This window comes from Hemicordylus capensis, chromosome 6 (assembly GCF_027244095.1).
Source record: "Hemicordylus capensis ecotype Gifberg chromosome 6, rHemCap1.1.pri, whole genome shotgun sequence".
Taxonomy (NCBI): Eukaryota; Metazoa; Chordata; class Lepidosauria; order Squamata; family Cordylidae; genus Hemicordylus; species Hemicordylus capensis.
This window is the reverse complement of record NC_069662.1, coordinates 68016022-68042298: the sequence shown is the minus strand read 5'-3', so window position 1 is coordinate 68042298 and position 26277 is coordinate 68016022. Positions and strand designations below refer to the sequence as shown.

The 26277-nt window shown below is 43.6% G+C and overlaps 1 protein-coding gene across 7 annotated transcripts in view; it reads left to right on the top strand.

Moving 5' to 3' along the window:
* The window catches only part of GALNT1 (polypeptide N-acetylgalactosaminyltransferase 1), a 145139-nt gene extending 125574 nt beyond the window's left edge, over positions 1-19565 (top strand). For 6 of the 7 annotated variants that reach the window (XM_053259942.1, XM_053259941.1, XM_053259945.1 and 3 more), the window contains 2 exons: positions 6764-6898; positions 18281-19565. In XM_053259942.1, coding sequence (XP_053115917.1) covers positions 6764-6898; positions 18281-18427 — 282 coding nt within the window. In that variant the 3' untranslated portion in view covers positions 18428-19565. Of the gene's footprint in view, positions 1-6459; positions 6648-6763; positions 6899-18280 lie in introns of those variants that run through there. The other variant, XR_008309566.1, reaches the window with a different exon arrangement.
* The last annotated feature ends 6712 nt before the right edge of the window (positions 19566-26277 follow it).

The window sequence follows — 26277 nt, the reverse complement described above, 5'->3', positions numbered from 1 at the left end:
CTACTGAGGCAACTTGGCATCTCGCACTCTGTTAAAACTGTTTTTAAGTCAAAATGTCTTAACTAATTTTAGCATACACAACAATGTTATTTTCCTGAATCAAGGCTGGATACCTTGTTTTTATCAAAAATGACAGGAATTTCGTACAAACTTTTGTACTAAATCAGTTACAGGAGCCTCACTTCACACAGGAGTCCTCTGCTGCTGTTAAAGCTACTGGTGTGTCATTTGCTGATGTGCAGCAGAGAAGTTAGTTGATGATGGAGAATCAAACGCTGCTCCCCTTTCCTACCCACTTCTTTTCCATTCTCTTCCACTTCCACCACAAGCCACCACTCTTCCAGCAGTGAGATACTACATGTTTCTGGACAGCCGTTGAGGACACCACCAACCCACCACTCTCATCTAACTCTGCTTCAGTGTGACAGTGAGAGAAAGCAAGTCCAGCCCTTTCCCAGCCACCCTCCTTCCTTCCTCACCTAACCATCAGCTTTCTACTCACCCACTTTCCTTCCTCATCTAACCCATCATCCAGGAGGAGGAATTAATGGAGACAAGCTACTCAGTTGCCTCCCTCCCTTCCTCAGAAGTGCCAGGAAGGGAGGCAATTTGACACAGTCTCCTTCTGGATGACAGGCAGGAAAGGGAGGACGGCGGGCAGGAAATGTAAGCTAGGAATGGGTCAGATTCTCTCTCTCTCTCTCCCCCTTGCTGTCACAATGCAGCAGCTGAGCCTGGAGTAGGAGGAGTAGATGTAGCAGTGGCAGGGGAGCATCTTGGGCAGACGAGTCAGCCATTCCCTTCACACACAATGCAGCAGCAGCTGCCACCTGGACTGCCAGTCTCAACGATGATGCAAGCCTGAGCTGCTGTCATCACCTCCTCCTCCTCCTCTTCCAGCCTGTGCACCAGCAGCCTCCCTTTCCACAGCAAGTTTGTGAACACACTTGCAAAGTTGAAGGAAGTTGAGAATTTGCCAATGTTGTAAGTATCCTAAGTGCCAATTTTGTGAGTAAATAGCCCTACAAGGAAGAGCACAATGCAATACAATATAATTGTGCCACTATAGGAAAAAATATTGTAAGTACTTAACTCAGATGTTGTAAAGCTGAGGACTTCCTGTAGTTTCAGACAAAATAGTGACTGCACATTCTGTTAAAAAGATTGCAGGACGTACATCTACAACCAAACATGCATCCACATTCTGTTTTAGCTGATTATGCATAGCTACGTGCTGAATTGGGGTTTTAATCTTGCTGTAAAGCACTTAAAGGTAATGAAGGTACCTGGGCAATGGTCTCATGTTCTCTATGCCCTCCTTTGGATGATGGTTTCATTGGCTCTCGGTGACAATGACATTGTAGTAGCCAGATCTAATGAGTTGCATGGCATGATGATATTATCATATTCACTGTGCAATACTGAATAGGCTGAAATAACTCCTGAAATCACATAGCCACCTAGCAAATCTGGACTCTTAACAGGCACGTAAAATTTAGGAAGGGCAGAGCTTTCTTCTTGCATCCCTGGAAAGCAGAATTTCCACATTAAAAACCAGATCTCACAAATTTAGTACAACATTTACATATGAATGCTTCAAATCTCAGTTCGCTCATGAGCTAGCCAATGGGCTAGCATTAGGCAAACCTTGCACTTTTTCAGTCCTGCCCCTTTCTGCAGCTTCCCTCCTCCCCAGATACATAGAGGAATAATGCATGCAGAATAATAGATCTTATGGTAAGGACTAGTATGTCAAGTGAGTTCGGGGGGTAATCTGCTATATAAATAGTAAGTAAATAATACATATCTACTAAATACAGTTATATAAAAATTAAATACAATTATATTAAATACAGTAATAATATTAAATACAGCTATTTAGTACAGTTATAATATATAACTAATATATAATACAGTTATAATACACAGTTATAATATTAAATACAGCTATTAAATCAAATTATTAATTAATTTCATTCAGTATGCATTTCATACTGCGTGGGAGAAGGCAATGGTAAACCACTCCTGTATTTTACCAAGAAAACCACATGGATAGACAAAATAGAATTATTGTCAATGTAGTGCCAGATGATGGACCACTCAGGTCAGATGGTACTCAATATGAGGAAGAGCTAAGGATCTCTCGGAGTTCCGATGGTGTTTATGACGTGGTTAGATTAAAGCCTTTTGGATGAGTAGCGGCTGATGTTGCCATGCGGGAAAAGAAAATCCAAAGCTGCAAAGACAGAATTACAATGGGAACGTGGAATGTAAGAAGCATGAATATGGGAAAGCTCAACACAGTGAAAGATGAAATGAACCAACTACAGATTGACATTTTGGGCATCAGTGAATTAAAGTGGACTGGAATAGAACACTTTCAGTCAGAAAATCATACTGTTTACTACTCAGGACACAAAAAACAAAGAAGGAACGGTGTTGCTTTCATAGTCAGGAAGGATATAGCAATGACATTACTTGGATACAATGCGGTCAGTTCGATTTTGTGGACAACACTTTAACATGATAGTTTTTCAAGTCTATGCCCCAACGACTGATGCTGAAGAAGTAGGAATTGATGAGTTTTATGCTCAAATTCAGGTCTGAAATTGACAGAACATGCAAGCAAGATGTGCTGCTGGTGGTTGGAGACTGGAATGCCAAAGTTGGAAATGGTAAGGAGGAAAACACAGTCTTGACTGTATGGCCTAGGAAACAGAAATGAAGCAGGAGAACAACTTATTAGTTTCTGCCAAGCCAATGATCTCTTCATTGCTAATACATTCTTCAGACAACCAAAGCGGCACCTGAACGCATGGATATCACCAGATGGAGTACACAGAAATCAAATTGATTACATTATTATTGGTGCAAGGAGGTGGAAGAGCTCGGTTATGACAGCAAAGACATAGCCGGGGGCCGATTGTGGAACAGATCACGAACTGCTCGTGCAAGTTCCAAGTCAAGCTAAAGCAGAAAAACAAAGCTATCAGGTTTCCAAGAAATGATCTTGCGAATGTACCCACCATTTTCAAGGAGAACATCAGGAACCCCTTTGAAGTTCTGAACCTTATTGATAGGGAACCAGAAGAACTGTGGAATGAAATCAGATAATTTGCTAAGGACAAATGTGAAAAGAGACTGCCAAAGACCAAGAAACAGAAGAAAGCAAAATGGATGTCGGAACAGACGGTGGAAATTGCGAAGAAGAAGAGAGAAGCAAAAGTCAAGAAAGATTAAAAACCTCATGAAGGAGAGCTGGTCTTGTGGTAGCAAGCATGACGTGTCCCCTTAGCTAAGCAGGGTCCACGCTGGTTGCATATGAATGGGAGACTTGATGTGTGAGCACTGTAAGATATTCCCCTCAGGGGATGGAGCCACTCTGGGAAGAGCAGAAGGTTTCAAGTTCCCTCCCTGGCTTCTCCAAGATAGGGCTGAGAGAGATTCCTGCCTGCAACCTTGGAGAAGCCTCTGCCAGTCTGTGAAGAAAATACTTAGTTAGATAGATCAATGGTCTGATTCAATATGGCAGCTTCCTATGTTCCTAACCTAATAGGGAATTTCAGAAAGAAGAAACAAGGAGCAGAACTACAACATCTGTAATGACCTTGAGGATGGAAATAGACATGGAAAAACAAGGAAAGTTTTCCAAAAGATCTCTGAACTCAGAAGGAAGTTCCAACCTTGAATTGGTACGTTAAGGGATGCCCAAGGACAGGTAGTCACTGATTCAGAGAAGAACAAACAGAGATGGAAAGAGTATACTGAAAATCTGTACAGCAGGGACATCAGCATCCAAGGTACTCTAGAACAGGGATTTTCAACGTTGGGTCCCCAGATGTTATTGGACTTCAACTCCCATAATCCCTAGCCCCAGTGGCCTTTATTTGGGGATTATGGGAGTTGAAGTCCAATAACATCTGGGGACCCAACATTGAGAATCCCTGCTCTAGAAGATATTCCCTACTTTCAAGAACCTCTAGTACGAGAAGATGAAGTTAGATCAGCAGTCCAGTCATTACCAATTTGGAAGGCTGCAGGAACTGATGGAATAGCTACAGAAATATGGCAGGCAACAGAAGATGAAACAGTCTAGGCTCTAACCAAACTATGCCAACAAGTTTGGAGAACAACACAGTGGCCAACAGATTAGAAGAGGTCAGACTACATACCCACACCAAAGAAATGAGACTTAACAGATTGCGCAAACCATCACACAATATCCTTGATTTCACATGCTAGCAAAATAATACTCAGGATCATCCAACGCAGATTAGAGCCCTACGTGGAAAGGGAAATGCCAGATGTTCAAGCTGGTTTCAGGAAAGGCTGAGGAACGAGAGACATCATTGCTGATGCACACTGGATAATTGAGAAAGCCAAAGAATACCAGAAAGAAGTCATTATGTGCTTTATTGACTACAGAAAAGCTTTTTTTTTTTTTGCATTGACCATGTCAGGTTGTGGAATATCCTTAGAAAAATGGGCATCACAGAACATCTCATTGTTCTCATGAGAAACCTATACACAGAACAGGAAGCCACGGTCGAGACAGAACATGGTGAAACAGACTGGTTCCTGATCGGCAAAGGAGTAAGACATGGCTGTCTACTTTCTCCTTATTTATTCAACTTATATGTTGAAGAAATGAAAGAAGCTGGATTGGAAGAAGATGAGTGTGGTTTTAAAGTTGGAGGAAGAAACATAAATAACCTGCGCTACGCTGACGACACCACTCTCATAACTGAGAATGTGGACAATGCACAAGCTTTCGTAATGAAAGTCAAGGAGCACAGTGAAAAAATGGGACTACGACTAAATGTCAAGAATGAAATGAAATGGGTACAGCAACCAGCCTCAGAATTGACAATGAAAACATTGAAGAGGTGGATAGCTTCTGCCTTTTAGAATTGACCATTGACAGTAAAGGATCCAGCAGTCAAGAAATATGCCCCAGACTAGCACTTGGTAGGGTCGCAGTGAAGGCCTTGAAAATGATATTTAGATGCCGTGACGTGTCTATACCTACAAAGATTAGAATAATTTGGAAATGGTTTTCCCCGCAACACTCTATGGATGCGAAAGTTGGACTTTGAAGAAGCAAGATAGAAAAAGCATTAACACTTTTGAACTTTGGTGTTAGCGAAGACTTTTGAGGATACCATGGACACCCAGGAAAACAAACAAATGGGTCATAGAACAAATCAATTCAGAATTTTCGCTTGATGTACAAATCACCAGGCTCAAACTATCATACTTCGGACACATTATGCAAAGACCCAGCTCCCTAGAGAAGTCCATAATGCTGGGGAAAGTTGAAGGAAAGAGAAGAGGACGACCAGCAGCAAGGTGGATGGACTCGATTATGGCAGCAGTGAATGCACCACTGAGAGACTTTAAAGGCCAAGTTGAAAACAGATCATCCTGGAGAGAATCTATCTATGTGGTTGCTAAGAGTCGACACGAACTTGACAGCACGTAATCAGTCAATCAATTAAATATTAAATACGGCTATTAAATACAGTTATATATCCTATGTAAATCATGTTGAGAAGGTTTTTTGCTGAAAGGCAGTATATTATTATTTAGTAATAATAAACTACCTTATCTTTAATGAAATACTGAAGAATTTAATATGCTTTTTTTTAAAAGTATACGGAATTTAAAAAGTTGCTTATACCTATTATAGTATGTACATCACCATTGGCATCAGAAATCATAGAAAGACAATTTAGAAATGCTATTAGAAATTGTAGTAGTAGTAGTAATTGTTTGTTAAAGTTAGGTGCTAATAATAGCTTATGAGTTTCTGCCCCCAAACAAGACCATTCATGCACAAAATCAGCCCTCCAATGAGGAGCACAATGCAATAATATATAATTGTGCCACTATAGGAAAGAAAAAGAACCTGCATACAGAGCAGATTACAAAATATACTAAAGCCAAGCTACATTTTACAGATCAAGTAATAAACATTAGTATTCTGTTGTCAAAGAATTAAGTATCTAGAAAACACTAATCGGAGGAGGAATACCAACACCTTAGAACAAATTGTTTGTCTCATCTCTTGTACAGTCACACAAGACACCACTACCAGATTTTAGTTCCCTCCCGTACAACCAACTTATCCTTGCACTGCAGTAGCAACAACCTCAGGTCACCTTGGCAGCTGCTCTATGCCACTGCATTTAGCAGTGTCTCTGCTTGAGATTTCTTGTTGCAACCATCTCCAGCTCCAGGCTGCTTACTTGCACCCAACTGACTCAAACCCACACTGTGTCTATCCTTTGTCCTTTGACAAAGGATAGTAGCACTATCCTTTGTCAGGATAGTGCTACTACCAAAGAATGTATATTTTGGCATGGAGGATGAAAATTTGAAGCTTTTTGTGCAAGAGCTACTTCTCCTCCCCAGGGCCCCATACACGTTTCCTTAAAGAAAAATCCTTCTTGTGTCTAGATACACACCCAGCCAGCGAATCAGCTCCACCCTGCCCTTATCCAAGTGCCACAACTTTCTGTTGTGCAAAAGGAAAAATACAGCAGCCCTAGTTGTACAAAGAAGTTTCTGCAACAGCCCTAGCAACTCTGGGAAATTCCCAAGTGCCTAATGACCCTATCCTAAATCAATGGCACAAATCTTATGTGGTGAGTTTGCTGGTTTTAACTAGTGTTTTCCAGGCGTGGATATTAAATATTGTTTTAATGTTCAAATTTAATAAAGGAAGTAGTGCTGTAATAACTTAATATTGCTTTCTATTAAGGTTTTCTCATACACAGCCAACAAAGAAATTCGAACAGATGATTTATGCTTAGATGTCTCCAAACTTAGTGGTCCTGTTACAATGCTCAAGTGCCACCACTTAAAAGGCAATCAGCTTTGGGAATATGATCCCATGGTAAGTCTTTTCACTTCTGCGTCTCCAGAACAATGACTGTTTTCATATAATTTTATTATTCTGTGCTGATGGGACTGCTGCTTGGAACTAGAAAATAGAAGCTGCCCTACCCAGCTTTTAGACTCAGTATTTGACCAAGGTAAGAGGAAAAGCTGCTCTACCTAGCTTTTCTTCCTCCTTTGCTTCCACACAATCACTTCTCCTTCCTTCTACCTAGTTGTTTGAACCCACAGAATCAAAAATTGGGAGCACACACAGCTCCCAAACCTAGGAAGGGCATTTGTCCTACCCAGTTTTTGATTGTGTGTGTGAGCGAGCAAGTGAGCGGTGAGGGAGGGGGTGGATGAATGAGTGAGCGAGTGGTGGGATGGGGCGAGTTTGAGTGGGTGGCTAACAGAGCAATAAAGCAGGGATTGTGGCAGGGACAAGGAGAGCAACAAAGTCCTAGCGTACAGATGATCTGTGCAGGTTCAGCTAGTATCTATATAATAGGTTAAGGACGTACGTGGCAAGCCTCACCCACATGGTGCTTTACCAATTGGAAGTAACAGAACAGAAGCACCATGGTGATTTATTTATTTATTTTTACGTTTTATATCCCGCTCTTCCTCCAAGCAGCCCAGAGTGGTGTACTACATACTTAAGTTTCTCCTCACAACAACCCTGTGAAGTAGGTTAGGCTGAGAGAGAAGTGACTGGCCCAGAGTCACCCAGCAAGTATCATGGCTGAATGGGGATTTGAACTTGAGTCTTCCTGGTCCTAGTCCAGCACTCTAGCCACTACACCACGCTGGCTCTCATTTGACAGTGGGGATTCCATATGCAGATAGGGAGGAGGAGCCTGTGAGAGCAGAAGCACTGTGGTGATAGGGCAGTGGGGATTCCACACACAGATAGGGAGGAAGAGCCTGTAATGGTTAAGTTCAGTTGGAATGCAACTGTTACCAATTGGAAGGTGTGCTTGATTGTAGGGAAGGAGAGAGAGATGGCTGGCTAGTTGGCTGGCTGGGGTCTGCAAAGAGAGGGGTGGCGAGGGAGGAAAGAGCTCCTTCAAGAGAAGGAGGCTGCCACTATGTGAATTCGATGAGGAAACAAGATGAACAAGATCTATTAAATCAAGAAGGAAGAGAAAGAAAGACAGAGGGGAAGAGCAAGTGGGAAAGAAAGAAAGAAAGAAAATGAAGATAGAAAGAAGGAAGGGCGAAGGACAGGCCTGTTCCTGTCAGTGTCCTGAGGGGAACAAGTGGCCATGGCGGCGGCAGCAGCAGCAAGGAAGGGCCCAGGAGATCAGATGGGGGGGGAGGTCTCTGGGTTTAGGGGGCTGTGGCTTGGCCAATCGGCACCAGCAACACTGCAGCCACGACCAAGAGAGGTGAGGGGGCTATGGCGGGGGATGAGGGGAGCAAACCAGTACTAGTGTGCAGATGCTCTGCACGGGTTAAGCTGGTATAGCATAATTTAACACCCATATTGTGTGATATATAAGTGCGGCTTCCCCCCCTTTAGTTTAGTCTTTCATTCTTTGTCCATTTGATTTGCTTCTCAGAAGCAAGAAATTCTGCCAAGAACTCTTTAGATGAAAACATCTTCCTTTAAAAGATTTCTTCTAAACGTGTCTTACTGTGTCCATGGTTTTTCTTGATCCACTAAACTAGATTTTTGCACAAAAATATCTCCTTTCCTCTTTTATTTTTAGGCATGGAATTTTACACTGAACCACGTTTGCTATTTTGTCCCCCATTCACCCAATTTGGAAAGATCCTTTTGGAACTCCTCACAATGTTTTGGATTTCATTTCCTAAACTGTTTAGCGTTGTCTGCAAGTTTGACCACTTCACTGCTTATCTCAATTTCTAGTTCATTTATGTTTTAATTAAAAAGCACTGGTACCAGCACAGATCCCTGTGGGACCCACTTCTTAATTCTCTCAATTCAGAAAACTGTCCATGTATTCTTGTCCTTCAACCAGTTACTAATCCCCTGTCCCCTTATCCCATGACTGCTGAGTTTACTTAAGAGCCTTTGATGAGGAACTTTAACAGTTTAACTCCAAGCAATTGGTGAGGCAATATTTTTGCAGAACCCATGCTGGTCCTCCTTCAGCATATAGACATATAGACCTATTCTATATGTTTAACAGCTTAATCCTAACGTATGTTTTTTATCCGTTTACCTGGCACAGACATTAGGCTAAGTGGCCTGTAATTCCCTGGATTCCCCATTTTTGAAAACAGGTGTTACCTTGGCTACTCTCCAGCCCTTTGGTACAGAACGTGATTGTAGGGATAAGTTACATATTTTTGCTAGAAGCTGGCCTTACTGATTTTTTTGTTTTTAACTTTTCAAGACTAAAACATCATCTCATCACCTTTATTTGACTCAGTTTTTCACTCTCCATCCCCGAGAAGCTCAATGTATGCTCATTATCCTCTGCCATGAAGACAGATGCAAAGAACTTGTACATGCAAACATTATATGCATGTAGATACACTGGGAAGTGCCTCCTCCCTTGCTGGCTTTCTGCCTTCATAACTAGTCTTGGTTGGTACTTAGATTATATAGGGATTGTTATTTGAAAACCGGGTCTTAGCTGAAGTCATCAGCTAATTAAAGTCTTTAAACTCTCTCTGATTAAATGTAAAGGGGGCCGTGTGTTTTGGGCTCCTTTGTGATCAAGAGGGATGATCTCTTTTGACCTCCCCGCCCAGTTCCCTGCTAAACTCTATGAAAAACTCCTTTGTAACCTCTTAGCAACTCCTGTTCACAATGCTCCCCTGGTCTTCTCCTCCTCTTCACAGAGTTGGTTTCAAAGTGAGACAGACAGCCTCAACAGAAATGTGTCCCCTCCCAAAGCTGTGATTCACCTTCGACTACCTCCACCTACTTTCTAAGCAAAACAGAATATGAAAACCAGAGAGCTAGAAACAAGCCCAGGCAAACTCTGGCACACACAAAAACCCGCACACGCCAGACAGAAATAGAGCTTCTCCCCTAGAAAGAGATCAGCCCCACAAACTCACCCTCTGCTTTTCCTCCTGTTCGTTTGAAAAAGGTTTACTACATCATAATCCTTGGTGCAAGAGAAGATCATTGTACTCATTAGGTAGGAGGGATTTAGGAAATTTAGGGCCAACAAGAGGAAGTACTTTTTCAAACAGCGCATAATTAATCTATGGAATTCTTTGCCTTGGGGTGTGGTGATGGCCACCAGCTTGGATGGCTTTAAAAGGAGCTTAGACAGATTCATGGTGGACAGGTATATCAGTGGCTACTAGTCTGCTTGCTGTGGGCCATCTCCAGCCTCAGAGGCATGATGTCTCTCTATACCAGGTGAAGGGGAGCAACAGAAGGAGAGAGGGAATGCACATACCTCTTGCCTGTGGACTCCCTAGAGGCCTCTGGTGGGCCACTGTGTGAAACAGGATGCTGGACTAGATGGGCCTTATGCCTGAACAGCAGGGCTGTTCTTATGTTCTTATTATCCTTTGTTACGCAGGATGATGTGACATGACTGAGACTACACCAGCTGTGTGTGCACCTCTTTAATTTTTTCCCCATGGAAACATTACAGGGGGCCAACAAGTCAAGATGAGTGATTTAAGAGGCTTGGAATTTAGGTGCCAGAACAAAACAAGCCTTCTAAGTGTATGGGTATCCGACATAACCCAGTCTCAATTTCTGCATTGAAATTGAGCAGGAAAAGAGATATTGTGAACTCCTTTTGAAAATGTTTTGCTTTATTTTCACTTCAGAGACATAGTCAATTCATCTAAACAATTTATTACAGCAATACAAATGTCAAGCTACTGGATTTGTGGGGTGTTTTAATTTTTAGTTCTAAAAATATGTGGGTCTCAGTCCAGAGAATCACATGGCTCATTTCTTATAGTTCTAGTCTTTCAAATATGTATGTAGTCCAGAAACTGCAGTTGATCTAGAATGCAGCGGCCAGATTGGTCTCTGGGTCATCTAGGAGAGATCATATTACTCCGTTGTTGAAAGAATTACCCTGGCCGCTGATAAGTTTCCGGGCAAAATGCAAGGCACTGGTACCTATAAAGCCTTAAACATCGTAGGCCCTAGGTATTTAAGCGAATGTCTTCTTCACTATGGTGCCAACTCATCTGGCAACTACTCGAGAACGGGCCTTATTCGTTGCTACCCCTGGACTTTGGAATACACTCTCTGTTGAAATAATAGCCTCCCCATCTCTGGCATCTTTTAAAAAGGCACTGAAGACATGTTTATTAAAACAGGCTTTTAATTAAATTTATAGTTTTAATATTTTTTAATGTTAGGTTTTAAATTATTTGAATGTTAATGATTTTAATGTTTAAATGATTTTAGTTGTTTAATTGAGTTAATGTCTAAATTATGTTAATTGTAAACTGCCCAGAGATGCAGGTTTTGGGTGGTACAGAAATATGTGAAATAAATAATTTCTTTCAAACAAAAACCCCATGTACTGCATTGCAAGCTGCTTTTGAATCTTGGGAAGTATTTCAAAAGTATTCTGCGGGGCAACATAAGAAGCTGCCTTATACTGAGTCAGACCATTGGTCTATCTAGCTCAGTATTCTCTACACAGACTGGCAGCAGCTTCTCCAAGGTTGCAGGCCGGAATCTCTCTCAACCCTATCTTGGAGAAGTCAGGGAGGGAACTTGAAACCTTCTGATCTGGGTTGTGATCCATTGAATCCATTAGAATGGGTTCTGCGCCTGCACGGAAGCCTCTCAGTGTCGAGTTTTTACATTTCCTTTTCAGCGCCTGCACCCCGCCCAACGTGACCTCATGGCTATTTAAGGCGAGAGGAAGTGCAGGCAGCTCAGTTCCTTTGTGACCACCGTGGAGATCGGTTCACTCGGTTTCTGCAGCTCCTTCGTTCTGGTTCCTTAATCTCTACAAAGTTCTACTATTCTTGCTGTATCTCTCTGGCTCTGACCTTGGACTGGCTTTTGGAAAAGATTCTCTATGTGACGATTCTGTTTGCCGCTGTTTTCTGGCTATAGACCCTGGACTGCTTAATGTTTGACTGCCTTCTCTAAGAGTGTTTGTTTGATGATCTGCTACCGGTTTTGACCTTGGATTGCTAACGGCTACGTTTTTGTGAGTAGTTATGGATACCCCGAGGGGAAAAAAGACCTTCAAATTCTGTGAGAAGTGCAAAGCAAAATTCCCCTCACAAGATGCTCATAATTTATGTTTGCTCTGTTTGGGTGAAGCTCATGTTACCTCATCATGTAAAATTTGCCAATCATTTTCTAAGCAAACTCGGAGAAACAGAGAGCTTCATTTGAGGGCCGCGATTTATGACGATGTTCTGACTCCGCCTTCTTCCACGGGAAATAAATCTCCTCAGGCGCATGGCTCAGGGTCTAAAACTCTGTTGCCCCCCGTGAAGGCCCATAAGTCTTCGAAGAAGTCGAGGGATAAAATGGCGACTGCTGCTGAACCCGCTGTGAAAACGCAGTAATTATCGACATCAAGCTCGACTCCGTCACCGAAATCAGCTCAGGAAGTGGTCTTTGTGTCGATATAGAGACCATCGACATCGACCTCTCCATCGGCACCGACGGCTACCCAGCAAGCTCGATCCTCAACATCGACCGCATCGACATAAACTTCAGCTCAACTAGCGGGGCTATCGACACTGAAGCCGGCATCGATACCAAAAGAAACCTCGACATCGAGTGCTTCTAACGTCATGTCGGAATTGATCTCGACGTCGATGAAGGCACTGACATTGACTCAACCTCCAGTAGGCGTGCCGTCCACTCCAATACTGACGCTGCCGATACCGTCTTTATGGGATTTGTAGTCGGCACCAACCCCGATACGGTCCCCTTCGACGTCGGAACATGGAGTACAGCCTTCAGCGTTGAATACACCAACGAATATTATAACTGTTACACCTCGATTCCGAGCTCCCCTGACATTTGCAGTAGAGGAAGCCGACCTCTCGGATACGGAGGGGACGGCTTTGGATCCAGGGAAAACTCAGTCTCTTCTTACAATGTTGTACTCAACTTCTTACAATGTTGTACTCAACATACTCCTTCAACGTTCCAAGGCTTTCCACGCTCAGAGGAGGAACTCCCACAGTCCAACCCTCAACTACTGACCGCCGCACAACTTTCCACCGCAACACCATGGCACACTTGCGGATTCAATCACAAAGTATCCCCATCCAAAGAGACAGCATTACCAGGCGCTACTTCACCAGGGCTAGCCTATGACTGTGATGAGGACCGAGTTTGGCAACGAGCCATGTCTGCAACCACTGGGCCTCAAGTTACCACCAGTCTACTACTCCACCCACCCTCTACGGGGAGAGCCCCCCTTGTTCCAAAACCTGTGCTCTCCGATGCTTCGACCCAAACCATGGCAAATACATCTATGAGATTGACACAAACTACACGGGTTGTCACTGCCATAGCGGTCCAAACAGAAGACCTGTCTTTGCCTACACCCCCCCCCCCGCCAATAGAGTCACTAGGCGGTGGGCCCTCACACCACTCTCCTTCCGAATTTGCATCAGATGACAGCCACCATGGCTCTTCCGACTTTGAATCAGACATGGAAACGGTAGAGGCTGACCCCTCACCGGACGTGGCTACACCCACGTACGTATCACTAACGGAGGAATTAAAAGCATACCATTCTCATGTAAAGCAGATGGCAACCGCTTGAGATTAGATTTATCCTCACAAGTCAAGACCATTGATGATCCAGTCTTCAATTTCATGGCCTGGTCCCAGTCAGCACAGCCAGTAGCCCTGCCTCTACTGCCCATCATCTCAAATGACGCTCAATGTGCTTGGCAGGTTCCACACACATCCATGCCAAAGTCCAAGAGATTGGAGGGCCTTTACAGAGTTCATGAACAGGATAACACCTACTCATTCAAACATCCTGTCCTGAACTTGCTGGTCATTGACTGTGTGACCACATCCAGATCAGGTCAACGGCATACCACTCCGGCAGATAAGGAGGGTAGAAAGTTGGACATTATGGGGAGAAAATTATACTCCACTTTCTGCCTCTCTGTCAAAGTAGCTAATTACTCAGCCTGCATGGCTAAATACAGCTGCTGTATTTGGGAGAATCCTGAGAAGGACATTGACACATTGTCTCCAGAAGAATTCAAAGTTCGTTTTCGGAAGACTTTACAAAAAGCGGGGGATCTCACGTGCCAGCAATTGAGCACGGCGAAACACCTAGCAGAGTCTGAATCCAGATCTATCACCACTGCAATTACCCTCCATCATCATGCTTGGCTGCGTTCAGCAGCCCTGCAATAGAATATGAAAGATGATAGAAGGTCTTCCATTCGATGCGAAGGGCCTTTTCTCAGAAGAAACTGATACAACAATGGAAAAAATGAAGAAATTGAAATTTACAGCCAAAACATTCACCTCTTCTTTGACATCAGCGTCGTACTCTAACAAACAAAGATTGTACTACCGTCCCCGTGTGTCCTACAGACCACAGGAATGCTGAGACTTCCGTAAGAGTTACCAACCCTTCAATAAACGCCCTGGGCAACAAAAAGGTAGATATACTCCTACGCAACGTGGGAAGCAGGCAGAAGGCAACAAACAACGACCCTGAGATACAGGACAACCCATTGCATCATCTATCTCTATTGCTTCATCACCTTTGTTCTCCCTCCCAGAACATCAAGGAGGTCGATCACCCGCCCTACACCATTAGCCAGCCGGTACTACTAGCCAACAACATCAGATTGGCAAGTCATGCTCTAGCATGGTGCCACATAGCATCAGACTGGTGGGTCTTAAAGATTGTCACATCAGGCTATGCAATAGAGTTCAAGAAATGCCCGTTATTCAGGGGCCTTTGCTTTACGAAGGCAACACTTGCCTTGTCACAAGAAGTGAAGGAGCTCCTACACAAGAAAGCGATAGTCCCGGTGCAATGGGCAAATCAATGGGAGGGGTTTTACTTCCGTTATTTGCAAATCCCAAAAAGATATGGCGGGATACGACTGATCATGGACCTCAGACATCTCAACAAGTTTGCACAGGTGAAGAGGTATCGGATGACAACACTACAAGACATCTTACCGCTGCTGTATCAAGAGCGGTGGCTTGTGATGTTAGACTTAAAGGATGCCTATTTTCATATAGGAATTTGACCATCCCACCTAAAGTACCTCAGGTTCACAGTGGGAACGTCGATATACAGTATCAATACCAGGTCCTCCCATTCAGGCTATGCACTGCCCCGCGTGTATTTACCAAATGCATGGCAGTGGTGGTGGCTCACTTAAGAACAAAAGGCCTCAAACTGTACCCTTTTCTGGACGATTGGCTGCTGACATCCAGAGACAAAAAAGAGTTAATTTTGCAGATTCAGTACACGTTGGACCTTCTCAGAGACCTAGAAATACAAATCAGCTGGAAGAAGTTTCACCTAACCCCAGTATCCACCATCCCTTACATTGGCGCGATACTGGATGCAGATGTGGGGAGAGATGTGGGGAGAGCGTTCTTACCACAAGAATGTTAACAGACCATCGCTCTGATGGTTCAGGAGTTTCAGCACAATCCCTTAAAAACAGCGCATCAAATACAGCATTTGCTAGGCCTGATGGCCTCCTGCAAGTCAACTGTATGCTATAGCCGGTTGAAAATGTGAAAGCTTCAACTGTGGTTCCTGTATTCTTTTTGCCTAAACAGAGACAGCCCATCAAAACTACTATGTCTGCCTCAGCCAATCCTTTGATCCCTCTCTTGGTCATTGTAATACCACAGTGGTGCAAGGTTTCTGGACCCGGTCCCAATGCCAGTTCCACATAAACTTTCTGGAGTTACTGGCGGTTTACCAAGCCATGAAAGCCTTCCTCCCGATGCTAAGAGGGAGGGTAGTACAACTACACTTGGACAACACTACCTCCATCGCCTACCTGAACAGACAGGGGGGAACGGTCTCCAGGTCGCTGTGTGCCCTGAGCATTCAGATCTGGCATTGGTGTATCAAGAACAGCATCACCTCAATAGTCCTCCAACATCAGGGGCCAGGACAACATACTGGAGGATGGCCTCAGTTGTTCATTCTCAACGGAAACTTGACACGAGTGGGAGCTTAACGACACATACCTACGCAAGATATTCCTACTCTGGGGTCACCCGGAAGTTGACTTATTTGCTACAGCACGGAACACAAAATGCAGGCTGTTCTGCTCGAGAGCTGGCCACGACCCTCAGTCTTTGGGGGATGCTTTCCAGATGGACTGGTCGGAACAGTGGACTTACATGTCCCCCGCTTTGCCTCTTGTGAGCAGGTTGATAGCATGTCTACTAACAGGACATGTGAGGTGCACCCTGATCACACCTTGGTGGCCCCACCAAGCATGGTTTCCACATCTACTCAAACTAGCTTCGACTTATCAGAGACTGCCGAATTGTCCAAACCTCCTGATTCAGGAAGGCAGGCACCTTCTACATCCGCAAGTGCTCACCCTGCAACTAACAGCGTGGAAGATCGACTGCTGAAGCGAATCATGCTAAATCAGCGTAAGCCATCTACAAGAAGAAACTATGCTAGCAAATGGAAAAGATTTGCTATATATGCTTCTCACCATGCTTTCCTCCCTGAGGCCTCCGTCCGTGAGATCCTGCTTTATTTGACCTCTCTGAAATCAGCAAAGCTATCGAACGTATCTATCAAGGTCCACTTAGCTGAGCTTTCATCTCGGCATCCAGGATGGGATGGGGAAACAGTGTTATGCCATCCCCCTTGCAAGAGCTTCCTGAAAGGCCTCACTAATCTATATCCTCCCATCCAAAAACCTCTGGAACAGTGGAGCATCTCTCTGGTCCTCTCTGCACTAACTGAACCGCCCTTCGAACCCATGTGTACCACAACAGTGAAGCTGGCATCCCTGAAAACAGCTTTTTTAGTGGCTATCACCACGGTTTGCAGGGTGAGTGAGCTTACAGCCCTTCGGATTGATGTCCCTTATGCCTGTTTCTACCCGGATAAAGTTCTTCTCCGACCGGATAAAGTTCTTCTTCACCTTTTTACCAAAATTGTGATGGACTTCCACATCAGTCAGGACGTAGCACTACCTACCTGCTTTAAGTCACCTACCACTCCGTTGGAAAAAGCCCTGCATTCCCTGGATGTATGCAGAGCGCTTCTCTATTACCTTTCAAAGACTAAACCCTTCCGCTCGTCAAGGAGACTATTCATCGCCTACAAGGGAGCTAACAAGGGACAGGCATTGTCTAGGCAGAGACTATCACACTGGATTGTGGAAGCCATCCGTCTGGCTTACTCTCTACAGAAGGTTCAGCCTCCAAAGACCATCAGGGCACATACCACAAGAGCTTATGGCGCTTCGCCTGCTCACCTGTCTGGCATATCTTTTCAAGACATCTGCAAGGCTGCTACATGGTCTTCAGAGCAACCACTTGTAAAGCACTACACTATAGACTTGTGGTCTGCTGCGGAGGCGAATTTTGGGAGAGGTGTCCTTAAAAGGGTGTTGCAGTAACTCTACTGCTTCCTCCTCCTTTTGGAACTAACTAAACACCCATTCTAATGGATTCAACGGATCACGACCCAGATAAACAGGTTGCTCACTTGTAACTGATGATCTGGTAGTGATCCATTGATATCCATTAGACCCTCCCGGACTTCCCCTCCGCAGTAGTACTTACCTCGCTATAGTAGAACTTACCTGCTTACTCGACTGCTTCAGTGGTCTCCAAGGAACTGAGGTGCCTGTACTTCCTCCCGCCTTAAATAGCCATGTGGTCACGCGTGGTGCGCAGGCACACAAAAGGAGCTGTAAAAACTCGACACCAAGAGGCTTCCACTCAGGCGCAGAACCCATTCTAATGGATATCAACGGATCACTACCAGATCATCAATTACAGGTGAGCAACCTGTTTCTCTTCCCAGAGTGGCTCCATCCCCTGAGGGGATCTTACAGTGCTCACACTTCTAGACTCTCATTCATATGTAATCAGGGTGGACCCTGATTAGCTAAGGGGACAAGTCATGCTTACTACCACAATACCAGCTCTCCTCTGGAGTTGCTATTAAAAAAAAAAAAAGTCCTAGGCACCCCCACCCTATGGAAATCTTCAAAGCAGCTTCCTTGATTTTGAGGGCTGTCAAGGTCTCTCCAGTATTGACCAGTTTAGATACAGTCCCCCAGGTAAGGACTTGAAGTACTCATTAAGTGTATGATTAAGTGTATGACCATGGTGTCTAATTATCTAACCATCAAAGGATGAACTGTAGTTGGGAGAAGTTTAATTACATTTGCTTGTTTAAAACTGCTTTTGGATAATGTCTTTTCTGAAAATATCTTTTCTGCTTTTCCCTCTTTCTCCCATTCTGTGGCAAAGAAATTAATCCTGTTGCATGTGAATAGTAACCAGTGCTTGGATAAAGCCACTGAAGAAGACAGCCAGGTACCCAGCATCAGAGACTGCAATGGCAGCCGCTCTCAGCAATGGTTGCTTCGTAATGTCACCCTTCCGGAAATATTCTGAAAGATTTCTAAGAGGAGGATTGGTTGGGCTACCTCAGCAAGTATATTGGCTACATTATGTAGTGAGCAAAGGCTGCAAGGTTTCTTGGCCACTAGAACACTTTTCTAAATCTTCCAAAGCTGCGAGTCAGCTGTTCTGGTATTAAGGCTGTGGAACTACACGAGCACTTGTGAACCTGCATGCTCTGATGAAAGATTTTCGGCGTTGTAAACAAATCATCAATCTGTAGAACACATGGACATTGGAAATACAATCAGGAAAAAATGCTTTTGCAGAGTGGCGCAATCTAGTTTGCTTGTACATCAGCAACTTCGTCTGAAAATGCTGTCAAGGAGATTCCTAAGATTTTTGCAAGGTTTAATATTAAACCATAGTATTAAAGAAGCAATTCTAAAAGGAGCTGATTTAATATCACAAGAGAAAAATAATTAAAACAAGGAACGTGTAAAACAGGGTTTAAAGGCAAAGATATCAGAAGTACAATTTGTAATACTGAAGTATCAAATTTATATGTACATTTTTTTACCTTAATGGGGAAAAATAACCAAGTAAAACAATTTTGTGTTCAGTTGTGTGATAGTCCATCAATATATTTTCCTCCCCTAATGCGTCTGACATTTGAGGCAGAAGACAAAATTATGAGTGTAAATAAAATTGACTCTTAGTCATTTCATTGTTTTTTACTTTCCATTTTGTCTTTTGGGCTGTTAGACCTGTTAATGCAGCTTTTTACTGCTTGAAAATTGAAGGTCTAACTTCTATATCCTTTGATATGATTTGCTATTTTCAGATGTACTTGAGTTAGCCAGTGTTTGGTCTGCCATCACCAGTCTTAAGGATTTGTTTGTGCATTTTATATTTAAGTTAACAGATTATGCTTAATGGCAAAGTCGCTTACTACTGTACTACAGATTTTGTTTTCACTGCAATAAATCTTTCATTCCTTGAATATCAGAGATTCATCAGAATTCCTTGTGACATCAGAGAACCTGCAAATATGATTTATTTGGATAATAGGCAATCGGGATCTGAATGTTTTTCCACTCCATGATTGGATGCCATTCATATTTAGATTATACTATTGAAGTGTAATTTCGATCTGCTTTTTTCTAATAAAAATCTAATGAAAACTGTTGAACTGGCCTCTCTGTGGCACGCATATGTATATAAACAAGTGTAAGTGTGTGTGCATGTGTGGCCAAAGGCCCCATGGTTATGTTAATCTAGCACTTTGAACACAATAGCTTCATTTAACTATCTTTTTGAAGAATCTTAGTATTGAAGAAAGAAAACAATTTTTCTAACATAAAATTTCTTTTTATGAAAGCAGCAAACTTTGTCTAATGGCCTGAAGAACTTTGTAACACTATAATCTGTATAATCTGTTTCCTGTGAAGAAAATTAATATACACGTATAGAAAGAAAATGTCATTGTTAAATAATCTGCCAGTTTAAGACCAGAGTTAAGGCTCTCTTTTTGGCTCAAGCTTCACAAAGCCTAGAGGTTGGCTGATGTCTTAATAGATGTGCCACATGGTCAATATTGTGAAATGTCATAAATTATACTCGCTTACAATGTGTCCTCCATGAACCCACATTTTCCTTGATCTTTGAGGACCAAATCAATATGGGGAGGATAGAGTGCTGACAGCAGCGAAGATGCCCCACATTGTGCATGGAGGGCAAGTTGTAAGCGAGCACCATATGTGATATTGCACAATAATCATATGGCACATCTGTTAAGACATCTAGTCTTAAACCAGCAGGTTTTTTGTTCATCACATTTCTGTGGTTTGTGGAAAAGAAATTTATTGCTCCAACATTGGAAATTCAATACCCTGCACAATGTAACATGTATTGCTGATTCTAAAGAGACAGAGAATTGCATTGACTTTATAAATAAAACTGTTTGGGCCTCACTGACATGAAACATCCAGACCAAACCACCAAAGATAGAAACATTCTGGTTTTACAAGTAGGATACAGATCTCTCAGACAACACACACACACAAAATTTGAATATCTCTGAAAAATGCAGAGATTTCCCACATGGAAACTGCAGGAAAACTCTCCCATTGGAAAAGCATGGTTTAGTGTTTGGGTTCAAACTAACTTTGGCTAGTTTTCTCAGGTACTTTTAGACACAGGAAGTCCAGACTTTTTGATATGAGAGGCATACTTGCAAACTGCAAGCCATTTTACTAGTGTTTTATGTTGCTTAAACAGCTGTAGTATATTCTGCATTATCATAGAATCATTATTGTAATATATTACAGTATGTACAATATCTTACTACTACTACTACTACTACTACTACATTTATATCCCGCTCTTCCTCCAAGGAGCCCAGAGCAGTGTACTACATATTTAAGTTTCTCTTTCACAACAACCCTGTGAAGTTGGCTAGGCTGAGAGAGAAGTGACTGGCCCAGAGCCACCCAGCTAGTAATTATGGCTGAATGGGGATTTGAACTTGGGTCTCCCCGGTCCTAGTCCAGCACTCTAACCACTACACCACGCTGGCTCAATCTTGGGATACTATCTTGGGATAGTAACTGGGAAGTGTAGCCCTTCCCAAACACTTTCCCCATAGAACTCTGTGAGGAAGGTGCTGGGAAGAACTGCATTTCCCAGCACACTGTGTGCACTGCCCAAAACTGTGCTTGGGCTTAATCGGGTTTTGTTATTCTTAGAGTTCCCCTGATATTCTGCACTAGGAAAAGCATATGGAGGATTAGGAAATGGAAATGGCTTTCACAATGGAGGTCCCCCCGCCCCCACTTGAAAAATAGTGAAACTCACCAACCTATGGCATTTTTCAGCTTTAAAATCAAAGACATCCCCACTCATGGTCTTGGAGAGAGAAGTTAGCAAGCTGGGAATTGTGGGATAACTTGAGCTTTGTGAATAGGCAGTAAATAGGCTAAATGTTGCTAAGATTAACTCAGCCTTAAAAATAAAAACAAACTAGCTTAACCTGGGCAGAGCATCTGCATGCTAGTACTTGATTGCTCTCCTCACCCCTGCCACAGCCCCCCTCACCTCAGAGATCTCTCTACCCTCACCTGAGCTGCACTCCTGCTCCTCCTCCATCCTGTTGCTTCCATCTCCCTCACCACTCTTGGTCACTCTTCCACCACTTTATTCTATCCCCTCACCTGTCTTGGTTGCAGCTGCTGTGTTGCTGGCACCTATTGGCCAAGCTGCAGCCACCATCCCCAGAGATCTCCTCACCCAAGCTCTGCTCCTGCTCCTCCCTCCAGGAGCAGCAGTAGTTGACCAGGCCCTTCCTCACGGCCACCACTGCCATTTGTTCCCCTCAGGCCGCTGACAGGCCCGTGCCTGTCCATTGCCTGCCTGCTTCCCTCTGCCAATGGCCTCAGTAGCCCCGAGCAGCAGCAGTGGTTGCCTGGGCCCTTCCTTGCTGCTGCCGCCACCATGGCCACTCATTCCCCTCAGGCCACTGAGAGGCTCAGGACCATCCCTTGCCCTTCTTTCTGTTTTCTTCTCCCTTCTTTTTCTTTTTCTCCTCCAATCTCTCTTCCCCTCCCCCCCCCGCCCTACCCTTCTTGAGTTAAAAGATCTTGTTTCCTTATCTAATTCACACAATGGCAGCCTCATTCTCTTGAAGGGGCTCTTTCCTCCCTCACGGCCCCTCTCTTCGCAGACCCCTGCCTTTTTATATATATAGATTCCTCTCCTCTACAATCAAGAACATCTTCCGACCAGTAACAGTTGCATTCCAACTGATTTAACCATCACAGGCTCCTCCTCCCTATCTGCATATGGAATCCTCACTGCCCAGTCAGGTGCTTCTGCTCACGAACTCTTGCGAGACCTGCCACACATAGTATTAGCCACAGGTATGCCTTAGATAGATAGAAGATAGGTGTCATTAAAATGGCCACTCCATTGACATCTATCAGACCTTCTTATCACAGAAGTCAAGTGATGTTTTCCTGTCAACATTCTGATAGTGGGGAATGGACAGCTGGACACTGTCAACTGTGAGGTAATTTTGAGGATGGAGGGAGTCACTCTGCCTGATAGATGAGAGAACTGAGTGGATAGAGAAAGGGGATACTACAATCTTATGCAGACATGCCTTAATCTGTCTGTCTATACTGCGCTACATAAAATCTTGGGGCAATTTACTATTTAAACAAAAACAACTAAAATCTAAAGATCATGTAAAAATTAAAATTACCATCAATAAAATGAACACATTATAAACTAAAAGCCTGATAAAAGGTAAAGGTAAAGTGTGCCATCATGTCGATTTTGACTCCTGGCACCCACAGAGCCCTGTGGTGTTCTTTTGGTAGAATATAGGAGGGGTTTACCATTGCCACCTCCTGCACAGTATAAGATGATGCCTTTCAGCATCTTCCTATATTGCTGCTGCCCAAAACCAGCGGGGATTTGAACCGGCAACCTTCTACTTATTAGTCAAGCATTTCCCCACTGTACCATTAGGTGGCTCCAAAGCCTGATAAAACAGATGTGTTTTCAAAAGTTGTTTAAAAACAATCTGAGATGGGGAGGATCCATACATATGGATGTTGATGGATCTCTTCTAGAGCAATAGTTTCAGGTGAGCAACCTGTTTTTCTGATTTCATTTGGGAGTGTGTTCCAGAGCCCTGAGACAACCTTAAGACCCAATGTTGAGGCACTGGGGTTCATGAAGAAGGTGTTCTTTTAAATACCTTGGACCAAGCTGTTCAGGGCTTTATAGGTAAAAACCAGGACTTCATATTTTGCCCAGAAACTAATTGACAGTCAGCGGAGGCCAGTCTGACTGCCACATTCTGCACCAACTGCAGTTTGGTGCTATCAAACTGACTATCTACAAAGACTATCTACAAAGATAGGCCAACATAGAGCACATTGCAGTAGTTGAGCCTGGATGTTACCAGCATGTATTCCACTGTTTATCTTGAGAAATGGACTTACCTGGTGTATCAGCTGAAGCTGATAAAAAGCACTCCTGTCCTGGCCACAGCCTCAACCTGAGATATCAGGGAGAGGTTAGGTCCAGAAATGCTCCCAAATTACATACCTACACTCCCATCTTTCAGTGAGAGTGTAACCCATCCACAACAGGCATTTCTGAACCACCTCCTAAGTTCCAGCCACCCATAATGAGTACCTCTGCCTTGTTTGGCTTCAGCTTCATTGTGTTCTCCCTCATCAAGCCCATTACTGATTCCAGGCAAGCATTTAGAGAGGTTAAGCCATTTCCTGACAAAGTTGATATGGAGAAATAGATTTGGGTGTCATTAGCATATTGGTAACACCCTACATGAAATCTGATGCTCTGTGTCTACCAATGTTGTGAACAGAGAGAGACTTGAAACAATATCTTGCATCCCTTCAGTTCTTCATGGTCTCTGCATCACACATGACTGGAAGTCCCCAATGCACCTTTGCACGCCGGCACGGCCTGTGCCAGCACATGCAGGCATGTCAGCAACTTCCGGTCATTACTGGAAGACGAGGGCGGCAGGGAGGTATGCTGCCATCTCGATGGGCTTTTTAAAAAACTGACTCTCGCGGGGAGGAAAGTGACGGGAGGTGTAAGTGCACCCTCCCCCTGCTCTTAAAGGAAGACCCTCACTGCCTTTGAACTGGTGGAACCGCAGGTTCTTCAAACTAGTTCGGAGGCCAGTTTGGCCCACAAAGGGCCTCTGAACCAGTTCCATGCACATCCCTACTGCACATTGGTGAACCAACACTGAAGGGGAAAGGCCAGTTTGGGCACAAGTGGAGCTATCAGAACTGCTGCCCTTAGAAGGCTGGAAAGCATTGAGCTCCAGTTATCTTAACACCCACCCACCCCCCATTACCACTCTCCTACAGTACAAACAACCTGACATGCCTGGAAGGATGTGGCAAGACAACTAAATTTTGACTCCTGCAGCAATATGGAAATGACACTCGGGGGGAACCTGCACATTTTGATACGTAAACAGCCAATTTTATGGAAGCATTGGGTGGAAAAAGGAATCATTCGGCTATCATAGTTGATAAATGAGGATAACTACAAGCCCTTTGCCTCCCTGCAAGAGAAGTTCCACTCACCCCCAGCCAGTGCATGGTGGTTTATGCAATTGAAACATAGTATATCTGCTCAATTTGGAACCGATGCACCAGCAACTAGATATATTAGTGCATGCCATTAAGATGCCCCCTCTTTCAAAACTAAATAAATAACTGTATGCCTTTGTGCATGGAGATATGGACCCAGGCTTGGATATACTTGAGGACAAATGGAACCTGGAATTTATGCATAAATTGTCACCAGCGTAATGGCAAGATATTTTGGTTAGTGTTGAATGTAGCTCAATGAATCTTAAATTGTGCCTCATCCAACGGAAGATTATTTTTAGGGAATATTGAAGCCCTCTACACCTTAAGTGGTTAAAATGGCCTCAAATAGTAATTGCTGGAGATGCAATAATCCCCATGCCAACTTAATGCATATGTTCTGGAATTGCTCCATAGTGCAAGGATTCTGGAGGGAGATTATTATGTGTATTAATTTAGTGATGGATTCATCCCTTGCACTGAAGGATCTGAATGCAGCACTGGGGTATATCCCAACCAAGTGGGGACTAAAATCAGGACAAACCCTCACTTATCAATTTCACAGCCATCTAGCACCTCATATAAGGAAATTCCACATAATTAGTCACCTGGAAAGTGATCACTTCCCAATGAATTTTAACGTAGTCTGGAAGGGGAAATTGCATCTGGACTGTAACCAGACCCCAGTTAGAGAGGAGGAGCAATGTTTGCACCATGTGAAATGGTCCGCCAGACAACGAAATTTAGTAACCATGATTTTAAGCTCACAGCAAGCTAGCAGTCTACGAACTGCTTTAAGTACCACGTCGCACAACTCCTGCGAGAGCCCTATCCTAGAATACTATAACAATTTGGTCCTGCTATTACAGCCAGCATTAGCCACTACGAAACCCTTATCCAACATGACCTGGAAACTGTCTTCTCACCCATGGTTTGATGCCAGTTGCCATGAGGCGAAAAGAAACCTTATCAATGCGTTTAAAGAATATGCTGACAGCTCCAATATATTCACAGCCCAGTATTTGATAGAAATGAAGACAGTATAAAAAACTTAAAAAATTAAAGGAAAAGAAAGCATTGGCTATTAGGGAGACCTGGGATCTTCTGATTGCTGCCACTAAAATGAAGAACACGGCTGTGTTTTGGCATCTCGTATCACAACCCATGGGGAGGGCACCTCTTAACCCATCCTCAGTCATACCAGCTGAGGTATGGGAGCATCACTTTCATGCACTCTATAAGCAGGAAGAGCCTACCATGTTCAGATTAGAACTAGATGTTGAACTTTTGCCAATTTGGGGCTCCGTCACCTGCTCCGAAATTGAGGGGCTGGAGGAGCAATTTAAGCCTGGCAGGGCTCTTGGGAATGACTTCATAACTATTGAAGCAATATGTAACAATTTGGAATGGTGGGCTCCTGTACTAGCCTCTCTCTTTACGTACATAGACCACACTGCAAAAGTACCCAAAGATTGGGGAGCTGCCATTATGGTACCTATATATATATTAAAAAAGGGGAAAGAGATGTCCCAGGTAATTATCACCCGATTAGTCTTTTGAATATCATCAGCAAATTATATGCGAAACAGCTACAAGGGAAACTCCTGGACTGGCTCAAATCTAATAACATTCTGGTGGCTGAGCAGGCTGGTTTCCGAGAGGGGTTCTCCCCTATCAATCAGGCCCATATTTTACAACACCTAGTCAAGAAATATACTGTTTATTGGGACCAACTGTTTATTGGGACCATTTGATCTGGTC